Below are 23244 nucleotides of genomic sequence, written 5' to 3'. Positions count from 1 at the left end.
TGCGCAGAAGCGAGAGTTAGAGCTGGGGGGTGGGGGGGGGGGCAGAAAGAGAGTTTGGGGGGGGGGAAGAGAGAGAGAGAGCTTGGGGGGGGAGGCGGGGGGGGAAGAGAAAGCCTGGGGTGGGGGAGAGAGAGAGAGAGACACAGGTGGGGGGAGATTGGAGGGGAGATCAGGAACTCAGAAGACAGATCACATTTTTCCTACCCCCTGGTGCGTGCAAGCTCGGTGCGTGTGTTACAAGAGACATTGTTGTGGTAGATGAAATCCAGAAGTCACAACACTGTCACTATTCACTTCGTACCCAATAAACATGTTAATAATCTACACACAATTCCCCATCGATTGGATAAGGGTTGTCAGCTGGCGGAGGGATTTCGGGTAAAGGTCTTCAGCTGGTGGAGGGATGCACTTGCGCTGGGGTAAGGGACTTCGGCTGTGGGAGGCAGCACATGTACTGGGGTAAGAGACTTCGGCTGGCGGAGGGATGCACTTGCGCTAAGGGACTTCAGCTGGAACTTGGTGGCTTTTGGGGAGATCTATCTTCTGTGGCTTCTGAAGTCAAAATGGATCGAATTACAAATTGGAAATTCACTCAGAATTTGGGCTGGGCGGTTCCAGTTACACATTCCAGAGGAACTTCAGGATGTAGCTTATCCTCCAAGGGAACCAATCAGCAATAGGTCTGAAGAGTCAATCAGAGAAATGGCTGCATTTCAGTTAGTACAAATAGAAGTATCCATAAAAAACCCCACAAATGCAAGCATTACTTATAATGCGCGCATTTTCCTATTAATAGAGAAGCCATATGCAATGTAAGAGCTGTTCACACCATGAGCTGATTGAATAGGAATAGCTTATTTCTTAAAACTGAGACCTTTTTTCACTCAAAATTGCATGACACATCTCTGATACTGAAGGAAGTTTTATGCTTTAAATGGCTTATTTAGGTACAGCGTAATAAACCTGGGGTCAATTATTTTGTTTTACTCTTGACACTTGTAATGTATACTCCTGTGAGTATGCTCACAGGTTTGTAGAATTGTTGCATTCGTGCCAGAGTATCCCTGGAGATGGAACATGCGGTGTCCACCTTTACGCTCCAGCCTTCAGATGTGTTCACCAACACTGAGAGGAGGTCAGATCTTCTCAAAATTGGATCTTACAAATGCCTACTTACAGCTTGAACGAGATGAGGAGTCCAAATCATGCTTGACTATAAATACTCATCTAGGCCTATATCAATTTAATAGGCTACCATTTGGAGTGTCTTCCATTTCTGTCATATTCCAAGGGGTGATGAACCAGATTTTGCAAGGTATTGAAGGGGTAGTATGTTATTTAGATGACATCCTAATTTCAGCACAAAATAGGCACATCCATAACATATTGAATGAAGTCCTCAAACAGCTAGAGAAGCACAGAGTCCGAGTGACTGCTCACAAGTGAGAGTTATTTCAAAACTCAGTGGAGTACTTAGGGCACAGAGTAGACAAAGAAGGTTTACATCCAACCAAAGGAAAGCTGGATGCAATCAGAAATGCATCCACTCCCAAGAATGTCACTGAACTTCGATCATTTTTGGGTCTTTTGAACTATTATGGGAAGTTCCTAGCAAAGTTGGCTCCAGTGAATGAACAATTGAAAAAACAGTTCCATTGGAAGTGGTCAGAAGAATGTGACACAGCATTCAAGGAGTGGAAAAGCAAATTGATAGAAAGCACCATGTTAGTTCACTATGACGTATCTAAGGAGATCAAGCTAGCATGTGATGCCTCTCCGTATGGAGTTGGGGCAGTGATCACTCATGTACTATGTAGTGGGGAGGAGAGATCAATTGCTTTTGCTTCACGCACTCTCAGTGTCAGTGAGTGTAATTATGCGCAAAGCAAAAGGGAAGCTTTGGCATTCATTTTTGGGGTCAAGAAGTTTCACAAATACTTGTATGGTCGTAAGTTTACCATCGTTATGGACCATAAGTCTCTGACAGCAATCCTCCATGCAAAGTCCCCAGTTCCAACATTAGCTGCAGCCCGAATGCAGAGATGGGCTTTGATTTTGTCAGCATATATATATGATATTGAATACAGATGATCAGTTTATCACAGTAATGCTGATGCAATGTCTAGATTGCCTCCCCCTTAACAAGTTACACCAGATAGAGAAGAATGTTCTATTTTTCATACATTGATGAACTACCCAGTCACAGCTGAAGAGATTTGTAGAGCAACCAAACGTGACCCAGTTATGTCAAAGGTATATGATTACATCGCAAATGACTGGCCAAACCAGGTAACAAACAAAGATATTCATCCATTCTTCATTCGTAGGAATAAATTATCAGTCGATAAAAATTGTATCATGTGGTTATACCAAATAAATTCAGGTCCAAATTATTAGGAGATCTTCATGACCAGCACCAGGGAATGTGCTTGACCAAGAGTTTTGCGCGCAGTTACTTATGGTGGCCAGGTCTAGATAAAGATATAGAGTCATCATCATCATAGGCAGTCCCTCGGAATTGAGGAAAACTTGCTTCCACTCTTAGCATGAGTTCTTAGGTGGCTGTACAGTCCAATATGAGAACCACAGTCTCTGGCACAGGTGGGGCAGATAGTCATTGAGGGAAAGGGTGGACAGGAAACCTGGTTTGCCGCACGCTCGTTCCGCTGCCTGCGCTTGATTTCTGCATGCTCTCAGCGAGTACATCATTAGTCAGTGTACGGCATGTCAATCGATAAGCAAGAAACCACCACCAGTACCATTACAGCCATGGAAATGGCCTCCCAGGGTGTGGCAAAGGTTACACCTATCAATTTTTCTGAGCTAGAAGGACAACAATTGTTCATTGTGATTGATACCCATTTGAAGTGGGTCGAGGTGTTTCCAATGTGGCAAACAACAAGTAAAACAATAGACATTTTGCAAAGATTATTTTCTTCATTTGGCCTCCCAGAAGACATTGTTTCTGATAATGGACCACAATTTTGTTCAGAAGAATTTGCACAGTTCATGAGCAAAAATCATGTGAAACATACCAAGGTTCCACCGTACCAACCTGCTTCAAATGGTGCAGCAGTGCGCACAGTACAAATTGTAAAACGTGCCCTCATTAAGCAGATATTGGATCCAAATCCAAAGAAACGACAGTTGCCATTGGACCACAAATTTTCTAATTACGCATCATAATACTCCTCATACAACTACTGGTAGAACACCAGCAGAGTTGTTTCTCAAATGACAGCCATGAACCAGATTCTCGTTGTTAAAACCAAACTTGGCACAGTCCGTAGACGAGAAACAATTAAGACAGAAAGAGAATCATGATAGAGGTAGAGTAAAAGAGAGAAGTTTTAAATTAAATCAGAAGGTGAGAGTGATGAACCATTACCATAAATGATTAAAGTGGTTAACAGGAAGAGTGGTGAAGATATGTGGTCTTCGCACATATTTGGTCAAGATCTTTGATCATGGACAGGTTAGGTTTGTTCACATTGATCATATTTTACCTACAGACATGGAAGGAGTTGAAGGTTGAAATGATTTGATTATTTCTGACTCGTCAGATAGTTTAGATACAAGTAAAGTACCAGTAGTATAACCTCCATCAAATGTACTGGAAACAAGTCCAAGAGAAAGTTGGAATTGAAGTCTGAGTCCGAGTCAGGCAGACAAACTGTCTGAAGTTATCGAGCGTTCAAATGTAAATCAAGGGCACCCCTTGGAGGAAAACTTTCCTCAGGATCAGCCTCGAATGAGTCAAAATTCAACACCATGTTTGGAAGGTTCTGTTCAAGAGCGAAGGTGTCCTCTTCGAAACAGAAAGCAAATGGTTAAGCTTGATTTGTAAATATGGCAAAATAAGTCCATATCTTTTGTTATGTATAACCATGCAAGTTATGTATGATGATTGGTTGTTATAATTACTTCTTCATTAAGGAGGGAGAACTGTAATATTTATATAGTGGACTACTGTGGCACTGCAGCCATTGCTGTTTACAAGAATAAACAGGTCAGGTCACCTGACTAGGCTTCCTGAAGTTATCAGCCATCTTAGAGTCTGTGTGTGTTTGTGAGGTCCTACCGAAAACATAACATAGCAATGTGTCTTCAACTAGCAAACAAAAAGAAAACATAGGAAACACAAAGACAGGTAAAAGGTGAAATCCTTTGAAAGTGGCACAAAAGCAGAACCTGCGACAGCAATATGCAAATTTTACAAAGCTAGACCCAAGCACACCATTCTACGAGGCAATAAGTATCCATACATGCCAACCCAGGATAAACTACGATTGGCACCCATCCAGCTTCAGACTGGTGCTTCAGTTTATAACTAGATTTGTCTGAAAATTTCCAAAATGTAAAACAAGTATCAAAATTCAAATATTTTTTGAAACAGAAGTAATTTGCCCCACTTTCTTCTGTGCCTTGTAATATGAAATCATTAGTTAGTCAGCTTTGTTTCAGATTATAGCTACTCTACATTTCTTTCCAATTTTCAGCCTATAGGGTAACATGCTGATTGTGATAAGTTTCACTTGTTCCAATGACCTTTCGTATAGAAGCTATTGTAAACCCTAGTACCAGCCAAACAATATACCCAAATATCACTTGACACGGTGCTCAGTGAATATTCATCTTCAGCGAGGCTAAGTTTAGTTCATGATCCCTGCCCTAACCTGAGCTTGCCAAATCTCAGGCAGCATTAAGTCCGCCCTATGAGAAAAAATATAATTTCGTAGTTTTAAAAGCACACTGAACATTCTACAGAGAGCATGTGACAGGACACCCATTACTGAGTGAGAAAATCCTGATTCAACATCTTGACAACGGTGCAACTACCAAGATGCAAAACGATCCACATCAGCACGGCAGATATACTCAAACGGGGCTCCCACTCCAATCCTTCCTTTATGGAGACATGAGCATATAAAAATCACAGAAAAAGATCCCACCCAGACACACCAGCAATCCAAAATTACAGGGGATGTTATAAAATGGAAAACTGCATCAATCCTCAACCTAATCTGCACTCACAAGGAGCCTTTAGCTTAGCGGGACTATTCCTGCCTGAGTCAGAGGGTGCAGGGTTTGAACCGTGCTCCAGACAGTGCCAGTGAGCACCGCCTCTGAATTCTGGGTTGATAGCCAGCGGGATACTTGTGGCTGTGGGTGGCCCCCCCACCCCCCATCTCAGTCAGTTGTGAGAGCCCATTAAACCCTCTCTCCATAATCAGACTAACCGCCTATCAAGCTAGTATAAAGATGGTTACGGCCATGGAAGAATCATTCATGTCACAGCCGGTTAGCATGCAAATCCTTCCACTACTTCACACTATTCTCCAAGGGAAGACTATGAAAATATGAAAACAACAACATCTGCACCAGATAAAAATGCAAGCCTCTTCAAGTTTGTTTCAGATTCTAGCTGTTCCACATTCAAATTTCTTTTGAATTTTCAGTTTCATTGAAGATAACATGTTGATCGTCCGTGATATTTTTCACGTGACAATAACCTCTCATATAGGAAACATAGAAAATAGGTGGAGTAGGCCATTCGGCCCTTCGAGCCTGCACCACCATTCAATATGATCATGGCTGATCATGCAACTTCAGTACCCAATTCCTGTTTTCTCTCCATACCCTTTGATCCTTTTAGCCATAATGGTCACATCTTACTCCCCTTTGAATATATCTAATGACTGGCCTCAACAACTTTCTGTGATAGAGAATTCCACAGGTTCACAATTCTCTGAGTGAAGACGTTTCTCCTCATCTCATTCCTAAATGGCTTACCCCTTATCCTTAGACTGTGACCCCCTGGTTCTGGGCTTCCCCAACATCGGGAACATTCTTCCTGCATCTAACCTGTCCAATCCTGTCAGAATGTTATATTTTTCTATGAGATCCCCTCTCATTCTTCTAAATTCCAGTGAATATAAGCCTAGTCGATCCAGTCTTTCTTCATATGTCAGTCGTGCCATCCCGGGAATCAGTCTGGTGAACCTTCGCTGCACTCCCTCAATAGCAAGAATGTCCTTTCTCAGATTAGGAGACCAAAACTGTTCACAATATTCAAAGTGTGGCCTCACCAAGGCCCTGTACAACTGCAGTAAGACCTCCCTGCTCCTATACTCAAATCCTCTTGCTATGAAGACCAACATGCCATTTTCCTTCTTCACCGCCTGCTGTACCTGCATGCCAACTTTCAATGACTGATGTACCATGACACCCAGGTTTCGTTGCACTTCCTTTTTTCCTAATCTGTCATCATTCAGATAATATTCTGCCTTCCTGTTTTTGCCTCCAAAGTGGATAATCTACATTATACTGCATCTGCCATGCATTTGCCCACTCACCTAACCTGTACAAGTCACCCTGCAGCCTCTTAGCATCCTCCTCACAGCTCACACTGCCACCCAGCTTAGTGTAATTTGCAAACTTGGAGATATTACATTCAATTCCTTCATCTAAATCATTAAAGTATATTGTAAATAGCTCGGGTCCTAGCACTGAACCCTGCAGCACCCCACTAGTCACTGCCTGCCATTCTGAAAAGGACCCGTTTATTCTAACTCTCTGCTTCCTGTCTGCCAACCAGTTCTCTATCCACATCAATAGATTACCCCCAATACCATGTGCTTTAATTTTGCACACTAATCTCTTGTGTGGGACCTTGTCAAAAACCTTTTGAAAGTTCAAATACACCACATCCACTGGTTCTCCCTTGTCCACTCTACTAGTTACATCCTCAAAATATTCTAGAAGATTTGTCTATGGTAAACCCTTGTACCAGCCAAGTAATATACCCAAATACCACTCGACATGGGGCACAATCAGAAACCTGCTGTCTGGATCTATCGGTGGGTAAAAATACGACAAAATTGCAAACCAGAGATGGACTAAGGTAAGATTGCTCAACCTCTATGCTTTGTGCTGCTCACCGCTCCTTGCTCAAACACGTTTAAGTGATCTGATGGAATTGGTGATTTTTCACAATCTCAAAACACGGTGGGGGAAAGGGGGGGAGAAATTTGATCGCATTTCTCTCGTGACGTTAATCCAGGCGGAGTGGTACTTTTAGTATCTTGAAAAAGTTTGCGTCTCCCACCCAGAAATTTGTCAGAATTTATCAAAGAGCTGACAGGGGCAATAAATCAGCTAGTGCACACGAGAGCTGTGGGGGGGGGCGATAATGAAAGTTTGGTCAGTACTTTTCGCAGACCCGTTGCGCATGCGTGGAACTCCGAATCAGATCCTGGGAAAAGCCGAGTCTTAAAGGCGCGACATAGTAATGCACCCATTAAAGTTTTCAAAATCACTTGTTTTCAACCTGTACTGATATGTCCGTCTGCTGCTGCAAACTCAGAGGTTCACGCACCGTGCTCTGTGTAAACATTGCACTGACTGTGACCTCCGAGGGCAGTGCTTCCTCATCCCTTTAAGTAACAACCAGTTAACAACTCTGCAAGCCTGTACCGACTGTTTTTCCTGATGTTGTTATTGGCGTGTACTCAATAAGGTGCACGTACGGAATATAATGACCAGGAAGCAAGTGTGTGTTGCACCAGGAATATGTCATGGTCGGAGTGATCGACAGCAGCCAGGCACTAATGGTTTGCACCCCCGATGAGCCTCTAATGAATTTTCCGTTGGGGTGCTAAAAGCTGTGCGCCCAGTCACTAAACTGTGACGCTCGCATTAATGCCCCCTCTGGCCACTAACTGAGGTGTTAGACAACCGAAAATCCAGCTCATGATGTGTTACTGCAGACTTATTTGTTGCAACATATATTTCATAAATTTTAGTTACTGCAATAAAAAAAGATACATCCCAATGGAATAAAACCATTATGTTAGCTCAGTCTCTAAATAGCATTTGTAAAACCATTAAATGTATGATATAAATAAGACCCATGGTGGGACGCACCGATTTACAGAAAAATAATTTTCTGTATGAGTCAGGGCTGTAGAACTGTCTCACCCTTTGGGCCTATGAGCCACATCCCTGATGTCAGATAAAGATATGTTGTTCCATAAACTGCACCCGACAATTCTTTTGTAATCAGCTTCAGATTACTTTTCTATGAACATGTTGTAGTGACAGTACCAAAATTTTTTAATTAAGAAAGAAAAGAACGACTTGGATTTATACAGTGCTTTTCATAACCTCAGAATATTCCAAAGTGCTTTGCAATCAATACTTTTGAAGTACTTTTTAAAACATAGTCACTGTTGCAATGTAGGGTAACGTGGCAGCTAACTTGCTCACAGCAAGATCCTACAAACAGCAAGGAGATGACGAGCAGATAATCTGTTGGACCTCAGTTTAATGTCGCATCTGAAAGACGCCACCTTCCGACAGTGCAGCACTCCCTCAGTGCAGCACCAAAATGTCAGCCGAGATTTCGTGCTTAAGTCTCTGGAGTTTAGCTTGTATGCACAGCCTTCTGACTCAAAGCTAGAGTGCTCCCACTGAGCCATGGCAGCCTGGTCAGTTGCCAGTTTGCCCCAGCAATCTACAAAGGAAGAAAAAAAATCAATACCGCAAAAAATACAGCATCCAGAACAGGAAAGTGAAGTATGTCCAGTCTTACAGTAAAAGTCGTATTTGGCAGTTTAGAACCAGTGAAAGAATCTTTTTGAATGCACAGGAGTAGGGGCACTCTAAGACCCATGTGTGATTTCTCCAGTGTGTGACTCTGTGGGAAAAGAGCATTTAAAACATCTCTTTAACCTTTTGCGGTTGGCAGAATTTTACTAAATTCTTTAATTAGAAAAGAACAGCTGCTTCCAGTTAGTCCAAACTGACGCAACCTCTACATGTCACTATCTAAACTTGTCCTGCTGCTGATACTGTGTGCTCAGGGCTATAAATCCAACCAATGTCTTGTTAGAAAGCCACTCTCAAATTGCTGCACCAGGGAATGAAATAATTTGGGTTTGTGCTAGCACTCTGAGTGAACTCATGCCACTCTGGGCAGCTGTCAAATGGACACCCACATCTCCCCCATATGGAGAGGACAAGGGTTGTAGAGTAAACAAGGACTATTTCAACTGGGCCCTTTAATTTTCTGGAGGGAAGCTGGAATCGTCCTGCCTTATATTGATATTGCCTTGCCTTCTTTTAATGGGGAACAAGGAAAGGAACTCACACTGAATCTCAACTCAGTCAACATCCTATAACTGGGGAAGCCACAGAGGGAGTCCCGGAGATACTTGGAGCAGCAAATCTATCAGGAGATGGAGGGACAAAGTGTATTAAAAAGACAAGCCTGAAGGCTCTGTGCCTCAATGCGAGAAGTATTCGTAATAAGTTGGACGAATTAACTGCGCAGATAGCTGTTAACGGATATGATGAGAGGCGGGAGCGGCCTATAAAAGGCCCAGCGGGAACTCGAGAGCCAGCGGCAGTTGGCGAGAGGCGGGAGCAGCGTCGGAGCAGCCTATAAAAGGCCCAGCGGGAGCTCGAGTACCAGCGGCAGTTGGCGAGAGGCGGGAGCAGTGTCGGAGCGGCCTATAAAAGGCGTACCGGTGCAGCTACAGCGGGAGAGAAAGCAAAATAGAAGTAGAAAGGAATCAAAAGGTGACGTCACAGCCAATGGGGTAAGTGATTGGCTGGTGATTGATGAGTAGCTTTTCTTTTTATTTTTTATATCAGTAAGTGAACTGTAACATTGTTATTACCAATTTAAGGGTATCTAAGGGTTAAGGCACGGCAGAAGAGATCAGTCACGTGATATGCTCCTCCTGTACCATGTGGGAACTCAGGGACACTTCCGGTGTCCCTGGGCGCTACGTGTGTGGGAAGTGTATCCGCCTCGAGCTCCTGACGGTCCGTGTTACGGAATTGGAGCTGAGGGTGGATTCACTCTGGAGCATCCACGATGCTGAGAATGACGTGAGTATCACGTGTAGTGAGTTGGTCTTACCGCAGGAGAAGGGTCCACAGCCAGATAGGGAATGGAAGACCAGCAGGAAGAGCAGTGCAAGGAAGGTAGTGCAGGGGTCCCCTGTGGTCATCCCCCTGCAAAACAGATACACCGTTTTGAGTACTGTTGGGGGGGATGACTCATCAGGGGAGGGCAGCAGCAGACAAGTTCATGGCACCGTGGCTGGCGCTGCTGCACAGGAGGGCAAGAAAAAGAGTGGGAGCGCGATAGTGATAGGGGATTCAATTGTGATGGGAATAGATAGGCGTTTCTGTGGCCACAACCGAGACTCCAGGATGGTATGTTGCCTCCCTGGTGCAAGGGTCAAGGATGTCTCGGAGCGGGTGCAGGACATTCTGAAATGGGAGGGAGAACAGCCAGTTGTCATGGTGCACATTGGTACCAACGACATAGGTAAAAAAAGGGATGAGGTCCTACGAAACGAATTTAAGGAGCTAGGAGCTAAATTAAAAAGTAGGACCTCAAAAGTAGTCATCTCAGGATTGCTACCAGTGCCACGTGCTAGTCAGAGTAGGAATCGCAGGATAGCGCAGATGAATACGTGGCTTGAGCAGTGGTGCAGCAGGGAGGGATTCAAATTCCTGGGGCATTGGAACCGGTTCTGGGGGAGCTGGGACCAGTACAAACCGGACGGTCTGCACCTGGGCAGGACCGGAACCAATGTCCTAGGGGGAGTGTTTGCTAGTGCTGTTGGGGAGGAGTTAAACTAATATGGCAGGGGGATGGGAACCAATGCAGGGAGACAGAGGGAGACAAAAGGGAGGCAGAGGCAGGAGACGGAGGGGAGATGGGGGGGGGTGGGGGGCGGAGAGGCCCGGGGCGGGGAACAGGATGGGCCACTGTGCGGCAGAATTCTAAAAGGACAAAGGGTGTTAAAAAAACAAGCCTGAAGGCTGTGTGTCTTAATGCAAGGAGTATCTGCAATGAGGTGGATGAATTAACTGTGCAAATAGATGTTAACAAATATGATGTGATTGGGATTACGGAGACGTGGCTCCAGGATGATCAGGGCTGGGAACTCAACATCCAGGGGTATTCAACATTCAGGAAGGATAGAATAAAAGGAAAAGGAGGTGGGGTAGCATTGCTGGTTAAAGAGGAGATTAATGCAATAGTTAGAAAAGACATTAGTGTGGATGATGTGGAATCTATATGGGTAGAGCTGCAGAACACCAAAGGGCAAAAAATGTTAGTGGGAGTTGTGTACAGACCTCCAAACAGTAGTAATGATGTTGGGAGGGCATCAAACAGGAAATTAGGGGTGCATGCAATAAAGGTGCAGCAGTTATAATGGGTGACTTTAATATGCACATAGATTGGGCTAGCCAAACTGGAAGCAATACGGTGGAGGAGGATTTCCTGGAGTGCATAAGGGATGGTTTTCTAGACCAATATGTCGAGGAACCAACTAGGGGGGAGGCCATCTTAGACTGGGTGTTGTGTAATGAGAGAGGACTAATTAGCAATCTCACTGTGCGAGGCCCCTTGGGGAAGAGTGACCATAATATGGTGGAATTCTGCATTAGGATGGAAAATGATATAGTTAATTCAGAGACCATGGTCCAGAACTTAAAGGGTAACTTTGAAGGTATGAGGCGTGAATTGGCTAGGATAGATTGGCGAATGATACTTAAGGGGTTGACTGTGGATGGGCAATGGCAGACATTTAGAGACCGCATGGATGAATTACAACAATTGTACATTCCTGTCTGGCGTAAAAATAAAAAAGGGAAGGTGGCTCAACCGTGGCTATCAAGGGAAATCAGGGATAGTATTAAAGCCAAGGAAGTGGCATACAAATTGGCCAGAAATAGAAACATAGAAACATAGAAAATAGGTGCAGGAGCAGGCCATTCAGCCCTTCTAGCCTGCACCGCCATTCAATGAGTTCATGGCTGAACATTCAACTTCAGTACCCCCTTCCTGCTTTCACGCCATACCCCTTGATCCCCCGAGTAGTAAGGACTTCATCTAACTCCCTTTTAAATAAATTTAGTGAATTGGCCTCAACTACTTTCTGTGGTAGAGAATTCCACAGGTTCACCACTCTCTGGGTGAAGAAGTTTCTTCTTATCTCGGTCCTAAATGGCTTACCCCTTATCCTTAGACTGTGACCCCTGGTTCTGGACTTCCCCAACATTGGGAACATTCTTCCTGCATCCAACCTGTCCAAACCCGTCAGAATTTTGTACGTTTCTATGAGGTCCCCTCTCACTCTTCTGAACTCCAGTGAATACAAGCCCAGTTGATCCAGTCTTTCTTGATAGGTCAGTCCCACCATCCCGGGAATCAGTCTGGTGAATCTTCGCTGCACTTCCTCAATAGCAAGAATGTCCTTCCTCAAGTTAGGAGACCAAAACTGTACACAATACTCCAAAAATTCCAGAAGATTTGTCAAGCATGATTTCCCCTTCACATATCCATGCTGTGTACTTGCTTCCGCTCCCAAAGTGAGTTCTTTGGTGGCTGAACAGTCCAATACTAGAGCCACAGACCCTGTTACAGGTGGGACAGACATTCGTCGAGGGAAGGGGTGGACTGCAGTGTGTACTATCTACAAGATGCACTGCAGCAACGCACCACTGCTTCTTCGGCAGCACTTCCCAAACCCGCGACCTCTACCACCTAGAAGGATAAGGGCAGCAGGCACATGGGAGCACCATCACTTGCAAGTTCCCCTCCAAGTTGCACACTATCCTGACTTGGAAATATATCACCGTTCCTTCAACGTGTCTGGATCAAAATCTTGGAACTCCCTCCCTAACAGCACTGTGGAAGAGCCACCTTCTTCTTCTTCTGAGGCAGTCCCCTGGACTCAAGGATGACTTGCTTCCACACTAATATGAGTTCTAAGGTGACTAGTGAGTCCTATGAGGGATCTACAGATACGGTCACAGGTGGGGCAGGTAGTGGTTGAAGGAACGGGTGGGTGGGGTGCTTGGTTTGTCGTTTGCTCCTTCCGCTGTTTGTGCTTGGCTTCCGCGTACTCCCGACGGAGAAACTCAAAGTATTCAACGCCTTTGCGGAAGTTTCCATTCCACTTTGAGCAATCTTGGGCCAGGGATTCCCAAGAGTCGGTGGGGATCTTACATTTTTTCAAGGCGGCTTTGACGGTGTCCTTGAACTGTTTTCTCTGCCCACCTGGGGCTCACTTGCCTTGACGGAGCTCTGAGTAGTGCGCTTGTTTCAGGAGTTTCGTATCGGGCATGCGGACGATGTGGCCCATCCTTCGGAGCTGATCGAGCGTGGTCAATGCCTCGATGCTGGGGATGTTGGCCTGAGCGAGGACACGGATGTTGGTGCGCCTATGCTTCCAATGATTTGCAGGATTTTGTAGAGGCAGCATTGGTGGTACTTCTCCAGTGCTTTGAGGTACAGTACATTATCCATGTCTCTGAAGCATATAAGGGGGCGGGTATCACTACTCTGAAGGTCTACAGGGAGTACCTTCGTCGCACTGGACTGCAGCGGTTCAGGAAGGCGGCTCACCACGACCTTCTCGAGGGCAATTCGGGATGGGCAATAAATACTGGGCGATGGCCACGTCCCAGAACAAATAAAAAAAACTCCGTCCACATGGACTGCAAGGGAAGTGGCGAGGGACAGGGGAAAGCTGCGGTTTCCCTGGGAGCGGGTTGTTTCACCAGGGGCGCTGCAGTCTGGGCTTGAGCCGCCTGTGGATGGTATCCAGTTACAGGGGATCCCTCGGCACTGCGATCCGCTCCATGGCTCTGCGTAGCACTCTACACGGGCGGCTCCGTAGCTTCCTTGCTCTCGCACACAGCCCAGGCTGGAGAAACCACCGCTTTCAACCCAAGGTACAGCGGGGAGGACGATGACTATTCGGGCCGGGCCGGGCCGGATTGCGGGCAATGACAAGGACTCACTTTGGGCGATCTCGTTGTTCCCGGCTCAGTCCTGGCTACATTTCGCTGCCCATTGCGCAGTCGCCTCTCCCATGCCGAGCACCGCTTTATTTTTGAGTGAAATTAACCGAGAAATTAACCAAATTGTTCCGGGTGCAAAAACTGAACCGCTTCCATGGCCCAGGGCCCGACAGAGAGTCCTCATCCACTCAAAGCCTGCAGATTTCGAAGCTCAGTTTTATTAATGCAAGTTTAATCGTTTCACTTTACTTTTTTTAATACAAAAAGTAATCTTTCATTTATAATTAAAATCATATGCTTTCCCCATTCCAACTTGGTGAGTAAAGGTTAAATTACACCTGTAAAACTGCCAAGTTAACTATTAACAGGCATCAACCTGCGACAGTCAGAACCACTCGGGAAGGGTGCTTCAACACTGCCACTGAAGTCGCTGCAAAGTGGTTATCGTGGAAATGCATACATAGTCTGCAGTCAGAGCTGGTCTTGACCTTGGAACCAAGCAAAGCGAGACCTCCTGCATTTATATTCAGCTCAGACACTGACTCCCAAGTTATACTGAGTGTCAATTTGAAACCGAAACCATTTCGAATCGAATCTCAACTTGGGTAACAGTTATTTTTAGATTTACTCTGTATTTAAATGAGTGTGCATGTTGTCCTTCGATTGCAACTCATAAATACCACCACTCACACTAACTGGTCATATTAGAGCCAACTGATGACCCCTTGATAAACCTGCGGTGACCACACCACTATTGTTAAGTTCCTCAGTGTCAGTAAAATGTCACCCATCAGTAAGACTGCCCTGCAACTTTCTGATGGTTACAGTCCTCAAATAACATAAACAAGCAGTTTACAATAAAATGTATTTAAAAATAATTAAACCAAAGAAAATTCAAGGTCTAGGATTCATCTGACAAAATAACAGACACAGTTTAATCTAAATAAACCCATGAAATTCACAATAAAAAGAGTTTTCTTTTTAATTAACCCAGAAGTACTTTCAAAGCTTAGGATTCATTAGGCAGTTGCTATTTAATAAAAATAAAAAAGTGTGTGTACAACTCTTTTGGGTGAACAAAATAAACATTAAATCAAGTGCTCCCCGATCTGGGGGACACTCGAAACACTTTTCACGTGCCCTTTTTTTTTGTTTTTATGGTGATTTTTGTGTTTTTTGGGGGGCACTAAAATCATAATTTTTCCAAGTGCCCCCTATAAAAGGGGAGGGGGACACTAAAACCGGCATTTAAAATAAATTAGACTTTAAAACATATAAGATCAAATTAAAATTTGGTTGCCGGGGGAAGTGTGTGTACAACTCTTTTGAGTAAACAAAACATTCGATCTGGGGGACACTACAAACATTTCACAAGGCCCTTTTTTTTTGGGTGATTTTTGTGGGTTTTTTTTTGGGCATTAAATCATAGTTTTTTTTTCTTCCAAGTGCCCCCTATAAAAGGGGAGGGGGACACTAAAACCAGCATTTAAAATAAATTAGACTTTAAAATATATAAAATCAAATTAAAATTTGGTTACCCGGGGAAGTGTGTGTACACCACTGATGAAAGAGTTGCAGCTGAAACCTATACACTGAGTGGTTAAATGTTCCTGCAATCCTCATTTTTAATTAGTGTACTTTAGGTTATTCTACTGCATTTTTTTGCACAACCAGCATTGTATCAAGTCTCATGAATCGTTTCAGTTACTGGGTTTATCCAGTGAGCAGCAAAAATACATGGGCCGTGAGAATCCCAGCGTCAATGCCCAGTCACTACTGAGTTATCTGATCTCAGTTAGGGTAATTGAGGGCGGCTACAATTGGTTGGTGCTCCTGGGGTGATAAAATTAGCCGGGTGAGGATAGAATCAATTTCTGCTGTGATGCACCCCCTGATGAAACAGCCTACACTACATCTAACACTCACCTTCAAGGTTTACACGTGAGTAATGGTCAGCTGGGTGGGGGACCAATGAATCTGTCAGTGCTGTCTGGAGAGAAGAACATTGCACATGAAAAAATAAAATACAGAAGATAATTTTAGTCGTCTATCCTTGGTGGTAAATGTAACCCGGAAGAATATTCTCTCGTTCTCTTGCATACTTAATATCAATATGTTTTCTGATTTTCATTATAAATTTCACATACAAATAATGTTCTCAGCTGTATTTTGTAATATTGTGAATTCATATTAAATATTTCCAATACAATTATAGGATATGAACAATTGATACATAAATGCACTTCTAATTGAATTCCATTTGTTGGCCATTTTAAAATTCTTCCACCTTTCTGCATATTAAATATTTTTAAAATTTTAACAAGTGACACTCGCTATAAATTCCAAAATTATATTTCTTTGTTCTTTCACCTTTTCTTTAAATTTATTACAGTGTCTGAATATATTTGTCATTGTTTCTTTTTCAGTATTTTTGTTTAAAATTATCTACATTCCATTCTCATCTTCTTGTTGATTTGGTCTGTGTCATTTCCTTATAGAAACATAGAAAATAGGTGCAGGAGTAGGCCATTCGGCCCTTCGAGCCTGCACTGCCATTCAATGAGTTCATGGCTGAACATGCAGCTTCAGTATTCCATTCCTGCTTTCTCGCCATACCCCTTGATCCCCCTAGTAGTAAGGACTACATCTAACTCCTTTTTGAATATATTTAGTGAATTGGCCTCAACAACATTCTGTGGTAGAGAATTCCACACGTTCACCATTCTGGGTGAAGAAGTTTCTCCTCATCTCGGTCCTAAATGGCTTACCCCTTATCCTTGGACTGTGACCTTAGCCTGGTTCTGGACTTCCCCAAAATTGGGAACATTCTTCCTGCATCTAACCTGTCTAAACCCATCAGAATTTTAAACGTTTCTATGAGATCCCCTCTCATTCTTCTGAACTCCAGTGAATACAAGAGAAGTGGGATTCAACCCCACGCCTCCAGAGGAGACTATGACCTGAACACAGCGCCTTAGACCGCTCGGCCATCCTGACTCGGCCATTCTGTCTGCGCTACATTTTCCTCTTTTGTTATTTTGCCTCAATTCCTTTTACTCTATTATGTCTCAATCACCATGCTTGTTTATGAGCCTCTCTCACACAAGAGCTGGAATAATAGTGTCGAGCTTGAATCGTGCTTACTGTTAACAGCAGTCCTTGACACAAGATCCATGGATTCCCCATGGTCCGAGTACTCCACAGTATTGTGATTCATTTTATTTAATTGGGAACCATCAAACCTCCCTCTCTCTATAAATAAATATAAATATATATATATATAAAAATATATATTTAACATGGATCAGTGGGTACCTGCACTGTCCAGTGTGGCAATGAAGCCTGCCGTCCCTTTATATTTTTGAAGACATCTATCAGGTCACCCTTAATTCTCTTAGCTCCAGTGAAGATCATAGTCTTTCTTCATAACCATAACCCAATCATGCCTGGTAGCATCCTAGTGAATCTATGCTGTATATATTCCATTGTTTTTATCTCCATCCTTTAATGGGATACTCAATATGAACTTAATACTGCAACTCTAGCCTAACTACGGTATTGTACAAGTTCCAACATTTCCTTCTTGCTTTTGTATGCTATGCCTCCATTTTTCTGTTTGATGGCTTTATCTACTCCATTTAAAATCTTAACATTTTAAGGGTTTTCCCTTATTGTTACTTATTTGAAGTGCATCCGCTACATAACCAGTTCACTGGTGTCCACAATCTCTTGTCAGATTATGACTGGTGCCAAGTTGCCTTCCTATATACCGAGGTGCCATTTGTCATGTGAGCCCAGACAATGAGTCCCAATAGGTTATTTGGCAGGGGGAGCATCACAACTGTCCTTCATGCAGACTTTATGAGTCACTGTATAGAGTCAGGAGTGGAAACTCGGTGACTGATTCTTTGCCCCTCTCTAGTCTGGGGCACAGGGGTCACTTGTAGCACTCCTACAGCTGCCACCAACTAACTGAGCACGGACTGCAGACCAAATCAGTTCCACACTGGACAATGCGTTTACCAATTGTACCATCAGGGGCACTTGTGGTTTGAAGGTGCAGAAAAAATCCCATATACATAAGGCCAACCTTATAAGAGAATATTGCGACTCAGTTGAGGAAAAAATGCAAATAAAAACAAACACTAATGGCTGATGATTTTTGGGAGCGGTTTGCCTAAACGTTTTGTTCTCCCTTCTCAGAGAGGATTGAATAGTGACATTATTGATGCTCTGAAAGCAGCAACAGGAAATGAAAACGTTTCCATGGCAACAGCAGTCCGGGAGCAGCATGGAAAAGATGAATCATACCATAAGTAATAATTTTAGTTTCCATGTTGAAGAATAGTGTAGTTTTAGAGCTCCTCTTAAAATCAATTTAATTCAATTTGTAAATTGAAAGGCTTCTAGTTACTGGGATCTTGCTTCATCCCTTTATGATTCTGGCAGTGCAATCCAGCCCCTTTGGCACTGTATAACACTCCACGTCCCAGGGAGATTATCTGGTGACCCCCTTATCCCCAACTCAGTGCAAACACAGTGTTTTAAACAGAGAATTTAATCATGTTACAATAATTTAATTTTAAGAAATACTGTATTTCTTAAACATGGCCTATATTAGGCCGCAACAAAATTAATTATTCAAACATACACTTTTCCCCCAATTTACTGTATAGAGAGGTTGTTTCTCAATTGTGTTTTGGACCAGAGGGAAGATGAAGATTTTTGTTCTCACTCAGTGAGTTATGAAGATCTGGAATGCACTGCCTGAAACGGCAGTGGAAGCAGATTCAGTAATAACTTTCAAAAGAGAATTGGATAAATACTTGAATGGGGAAAATTTGAAAGGCTACAAGGAAAGAGCCGGGGAGTGGGACTAATTGGATAGCTCTACCAAAGAGCCGGCACAGGCATGATGGTAGAATGGCCGCCTTCTGTGCTGAATTCTATAGAATTCTTTAATTCTAACAGGAAAAGTAAGATTCCCTATGACAGGGGCTTTTGCAGTCACTACATTTATTTTATACCATACATGCCTTAGGATAGGTCCTTTGATACTGGCAAGGGTCGGGCAATTCTCCGAGTCTCACAACTCTACCATAAAGCGTGACATCAAGGAAGATTTTTCACTGACACTGAGGTGTGAGGTTTGCAGTGGTCATTAAGTGACCCTGCAAAAGCCAGGTTTGAGGCGCCAATTGTTTAAACTAATTGCTGCAAAATGTATCAAGATGGTAAGAATATGGGCATTGGGTTGTTGTTTCAATTAAGCAGATAGTCCTTCGCCTATTCAAATCCTACTCTCACAGACTGGCACCAGATGTGTGGTAGAGCCACCAGCTCCCAGTAACAATCCAAACTTGGTGGGATTCATTGAGGCAGGTGACCAGGCAGACCCAGTAAAAGTGGATTCCCTGGGCCTCATTTACCCCTCAACCATCATCACTAAAGCAGATCATCTGGTCATTTATCTCAGTAGTGTTTGTGGGACCTTGTTGTGCCCAAATTGGCTGCTCCGTTTCCTACATTACAACAGTGACTACATTTCAGAAGTATTTACTTGGCTGTAAAGCGCTTTGGGATGTCCTGGATTTGTGAAAGTCTAACTAAATAATTGCAAGTCCTTCCTTCCCAAAACACCTGTTTTAGGTGGCCACCCCTGGACGCCTGAAAAATGGCCTGACCCAATGTCGAGTTGGACAATTTTGGGCATCCCTGGGTACAGGATGTTGGTCTCTGAAATTGGGCCTGGTTGTACTCGTTTTTCACATGCCAAACAGGCGCAACGAGGCCCAATTGCTATGCCGATATCTTCAGGATCATCCTTCTTATGGGTGAAAGAGTCTTTACAACAACAACTTCTTGCATTTATCTAGAAACGTTTAACCTAGTAAAATATCCCAAGGTGCTTCACAGAGTTGTAATCAGGGAAAAATGGACGCTGAGTCAAAGAAAGATGATATTAGAATAATCTTAAGGAGGAGAGAGAAGTAGAGAGGAGGTTTAGGGAGTGAATTCTAGAGCTTGGGGCTTAGACGGGATTGTGTTCTGTAATATCAATACTGGGCCTAATCATAGACTGACATGTTATCTGCTTGTATTTCTTAAAGCAAAATTCTTATGCTTCCTCTTTAAATTGAATAGCTATCAATATACTTCATTGGATAGACTAGATACCTTTGGTTAATGTGCGAAGTATTTGGAATGTTGATCTGAAAAACCCATGCATAATCCACAATGTTCCATTCTATATGAAGGTGCAAACCTCCAGATGCAGTGGTGTGGCCACAGAATGTGGAGCAGGTCAGCAGATTGGCTAGAATCTGTTCTGAGAACAATATTCCCATCATCCCTTTTGGTACAAGCACGGGGCTGGAAGGAGGAGTCATTGCCATGAGGGTAGGTGCAGTTATGTTGTTTTACAAAAACAATCGGTCGGTTTTCTTTCCCCTCTTTCAGGTAGATGGTTGCTCATTAAGCCTTGACATGCAATTATTTGATTGGTAAACATTAACTGCAGAAGTAAATGTATAATTTCATCATACAACTCCATAGAACCATCTTAGCTCCATTAGCTATCCTTACTTGTTGAATGGTAGGTTTTGTTTGCAATTCCAATAGCTACATTCGTTAATGGGTATGGCAGTGTAGTGGTTATGTTACTGGACTAGTAATCAGAGAGCATGAGTTCAAATCCTACCAAGGCTATTTCAGAATTGGAATTCAGTTGAAAAATATCTGGAAATGAAATAAAGAGCTGGTATCAGTAAAAGTGGCCATGTAGCTGTCAGATTGTTTTAAAAACCCAACTGGTTGACTAATGTCCTTTAGGGAGAAAACCTGCCACCCGGTCTGACCTATATGTTACATCAACATTGGCTACATTATACTTCAAAAATATTGGCCCAGAAATCTCGGTCGGCTGCTTCCTGAGGGTGATCGAGGAAAAAGTTAAAAAAGATGCGCACCTACCTGTTCCTGCTGCACCCACGCGAGTTCCCGGTCCTGAGGCCTCCTCTGACTGCGCGTGCACGTCTGGACGTGCGCAGGGCTGGAGCTGTCATCACATGGCTCTGCCAGCCAATCAAGGAAAAGTATGTTCTCATTCATAATAATGGGAACTCCAACTTACGGAACACCCCCCGCCTCCCCCCCAAACACACACAACTAATAAAAAATAGAAAAAATACACCACATATTTTTATTAATTTAAATTAGTTATGTATTACAAAAAATATATATATTTCTGATTTTTTTTAAAGTTTTTAAAATTATGGTTTAAAATAAACTTACCTTAGTGGAGAGGTTTTTAAACAATATTTTATAATTTTTTAGTGTATTTTAAAACTCTTATGCCTGTAAAAGGCACAAGAGTTTTGAGGACATCCGTTGGGCAAGATGTGGGTAAATCCCAATATACGGAAGATCTGTCATGCTCCAGCTTCACAGATTGGAAAAGCTGGTTTTCAGCGCGTGCGCATTCTGTGCTAGAACCAGCTTTTGGGATGCCTTATTGGATCTCGTATTGGACTGTTCAGCCGCCCAAGAACTCATTCCGTACAGACACTCAGTACGGAATTTCTGGGCCAATAACTGTAAAGCGCTTTGGGACATCCTGAAGTTATGAAAGTTGCTATATAAATGCAATGTCTTGTTTGTCTCAGATCTTCCAGTCGACAGAGCAACATATTGCAGTGATGACTTATATGGTCATTTGCCTGTTACACCTATTAGCTGGAGAAATACCACCAAAGATGTCTCTGCAAGATCCTACAAATCCCCTGGGAGGACAGACACACCAACATTAGCGTCCTCGACCAGGCCAACATCCCCAGCATTGAAGCATTGAACACACTTGTTCAGCTCCACTGGGCAGGTCACATTGTTTGCATGCCAGACACAAGACTCCCAAAGCAAGCATTCTACTTGGAACTCCTTCATGGCAAACGAACCAAAGGTGGGCAGAGGAAATGTTACAAGGACACCCTCCCTGATAAAGTGCAACATTCCCACTGACATCTGGGAGTCCCTGGCCAAAGACTGTCTTAAGTGGAGGAAGTGCATCCGGGAGGGCGCTGAGCACCTTGAGTCTCATCGCCGAGAGCATGCAGAAATCAAGCGCAGGCAATGGAAAGAGCATGCGGCAAACCTATCCCACCCACCCCTTCCCTCAAGGTCTATCTGTCCCATCTGTGACAGAGACTGTGGTTCTCGTATTGGACTGTTCAGCCGCCCAAGAACTCATTTTAAGAGTGGAAGCAAGTATTCCTCGATTCCGAGGGACTGCCTATGATGATGATATTCCTTCCAAAGAACGCACATAATTTATCTTGCTACAGAATTTACTTTACTTCTCAAAGGAGATGCCAAACACAGGGATAGTTTCAAAGTGCTCTCTGACTATTCGACTCAAAGAAATCGAAGCAAATCTTTGACAGTTCAGGTTGACTTTTCACACTGACTTCCTGTACCAGGACTTTTAACCGTGTTTGTACGTTCAATGGTGTTTATGCTGCAGTTAGCGTACTTCAGATCCGAAGTTGCCCTGAACATGAGAATGAAGGAAAATAACTTCCAGGACCAAGTTGTGTCAGGATTTGGGTAGCTTGAATACATTTGGGTAGTTATTTACAAAGTACTGTTGAGTTATTGAGGACGACATGTTGTACATTTCTGAGTGTTTTTGAAGTATGTTTCTGTTGTGATGTTTGGAGGACTTTAAATGTGGCTTAACCCTTTCACAGAGTTTGGCCGACTTTCACTCGTTTGAAGGCATTCCAAAGAGTTGGGAGCCATGTGATTGTGAATAATTGATGTCAGAGAGCAGAGACTGTTCTCACTAGTGGGAGGTGAAAAATGTGGATTAAGATAGGTTTCTGTTTTCAGACACATTCTGTGTGCTGTACTATTAGTTGGAATCAAATTAGTGCCTTACAGGGACTGTCTGTTCTTGCACCTAGATTCCCAATGGTGTGCTGGGTTACTGGAAGGCTGTCTGGTTTGGTTGAGAAGCTCCAGTTGTAACACAATAGTACTCTCCAGAGTTGTGATCAAATTGCTTCTAGGGCTCATAATAACAACTTCTTTGTAGAAACGAAAATCAATCGTTCCTGCTTTTGTGTATGTCATCAGTACTTGCCGGATGGACCCAGCACTGGTGGCCACGGGGACCCAGCACTGGTGGCTGGATGGGACCAGTTGATAAGATCAGACTTGTTGAGGAATCCAGTGTAATTAGGTGTCTGGATATTTCCAGCTTGGTGAACTAGCTGCATGGTCACTGTCTGGTTCAGATACCGAGCTCCACAATGATGTAAAACGTACTTACCCATGCAATAGTAATTACTACTTTACACTATGGTGCAAAGCCAAAACAAAGTAAAAGGTATTGTGTTGCACTATGTAATT

The 23244-nt window shown here is 43.4% G+C and overlaps 1 protein-coding gene across 1 annotated transcript in view; it reads left to right on the top strand.

Moving 5' to 3' along the window:
- Positions 1 to 13602: 13602 nt before the first annotated feature.
- Positions 13603 to 23244, top strand: part of ldhd (lactate dehydrogenase D) — an 87478-nt gene continuing 77836 nt past the window's right edge. Inside the window, exons 1-3 of the mRNA XM_070897900.1 lie at positions 13603 to 13767; positions 18040 to 18152; positions 20094 to 20235. Of these exons, the coding sequence (XP_070754001.1) occupies positions 13630 to 13767; positions 18040 to 18152; positions 20094 to 20235 (393 nt within the window). The 5' untranslated portion in view covers positions 13603 to 13629. The remainder of the gene's footprint in view (positions 13768 to 18039; positions 18153 to 20093; positions 20236 to 23244) is intronic.

Source organism: Pristiophorus japonicus, chromosome 13 (assembly GCF_044704955.1).
Source record: "Pristiophorus japonicus isolate sPriJap1 chromosome 13, sPriJap1.hap1, whole genome shotgun sequence".
Taxonomy (NCBI): domain Eukaryota; kingdom Metazoa; phylum Chordata; class Chondrichthyes; family Pristiophoridae; genus Pristiophorus; species Pristiophorus japonicus.
The sequence above is the reverse complement of the archived record's forward strand: the minus strand, read 5'-3'. Positions and strand labels throughout refer to the sequence as shown.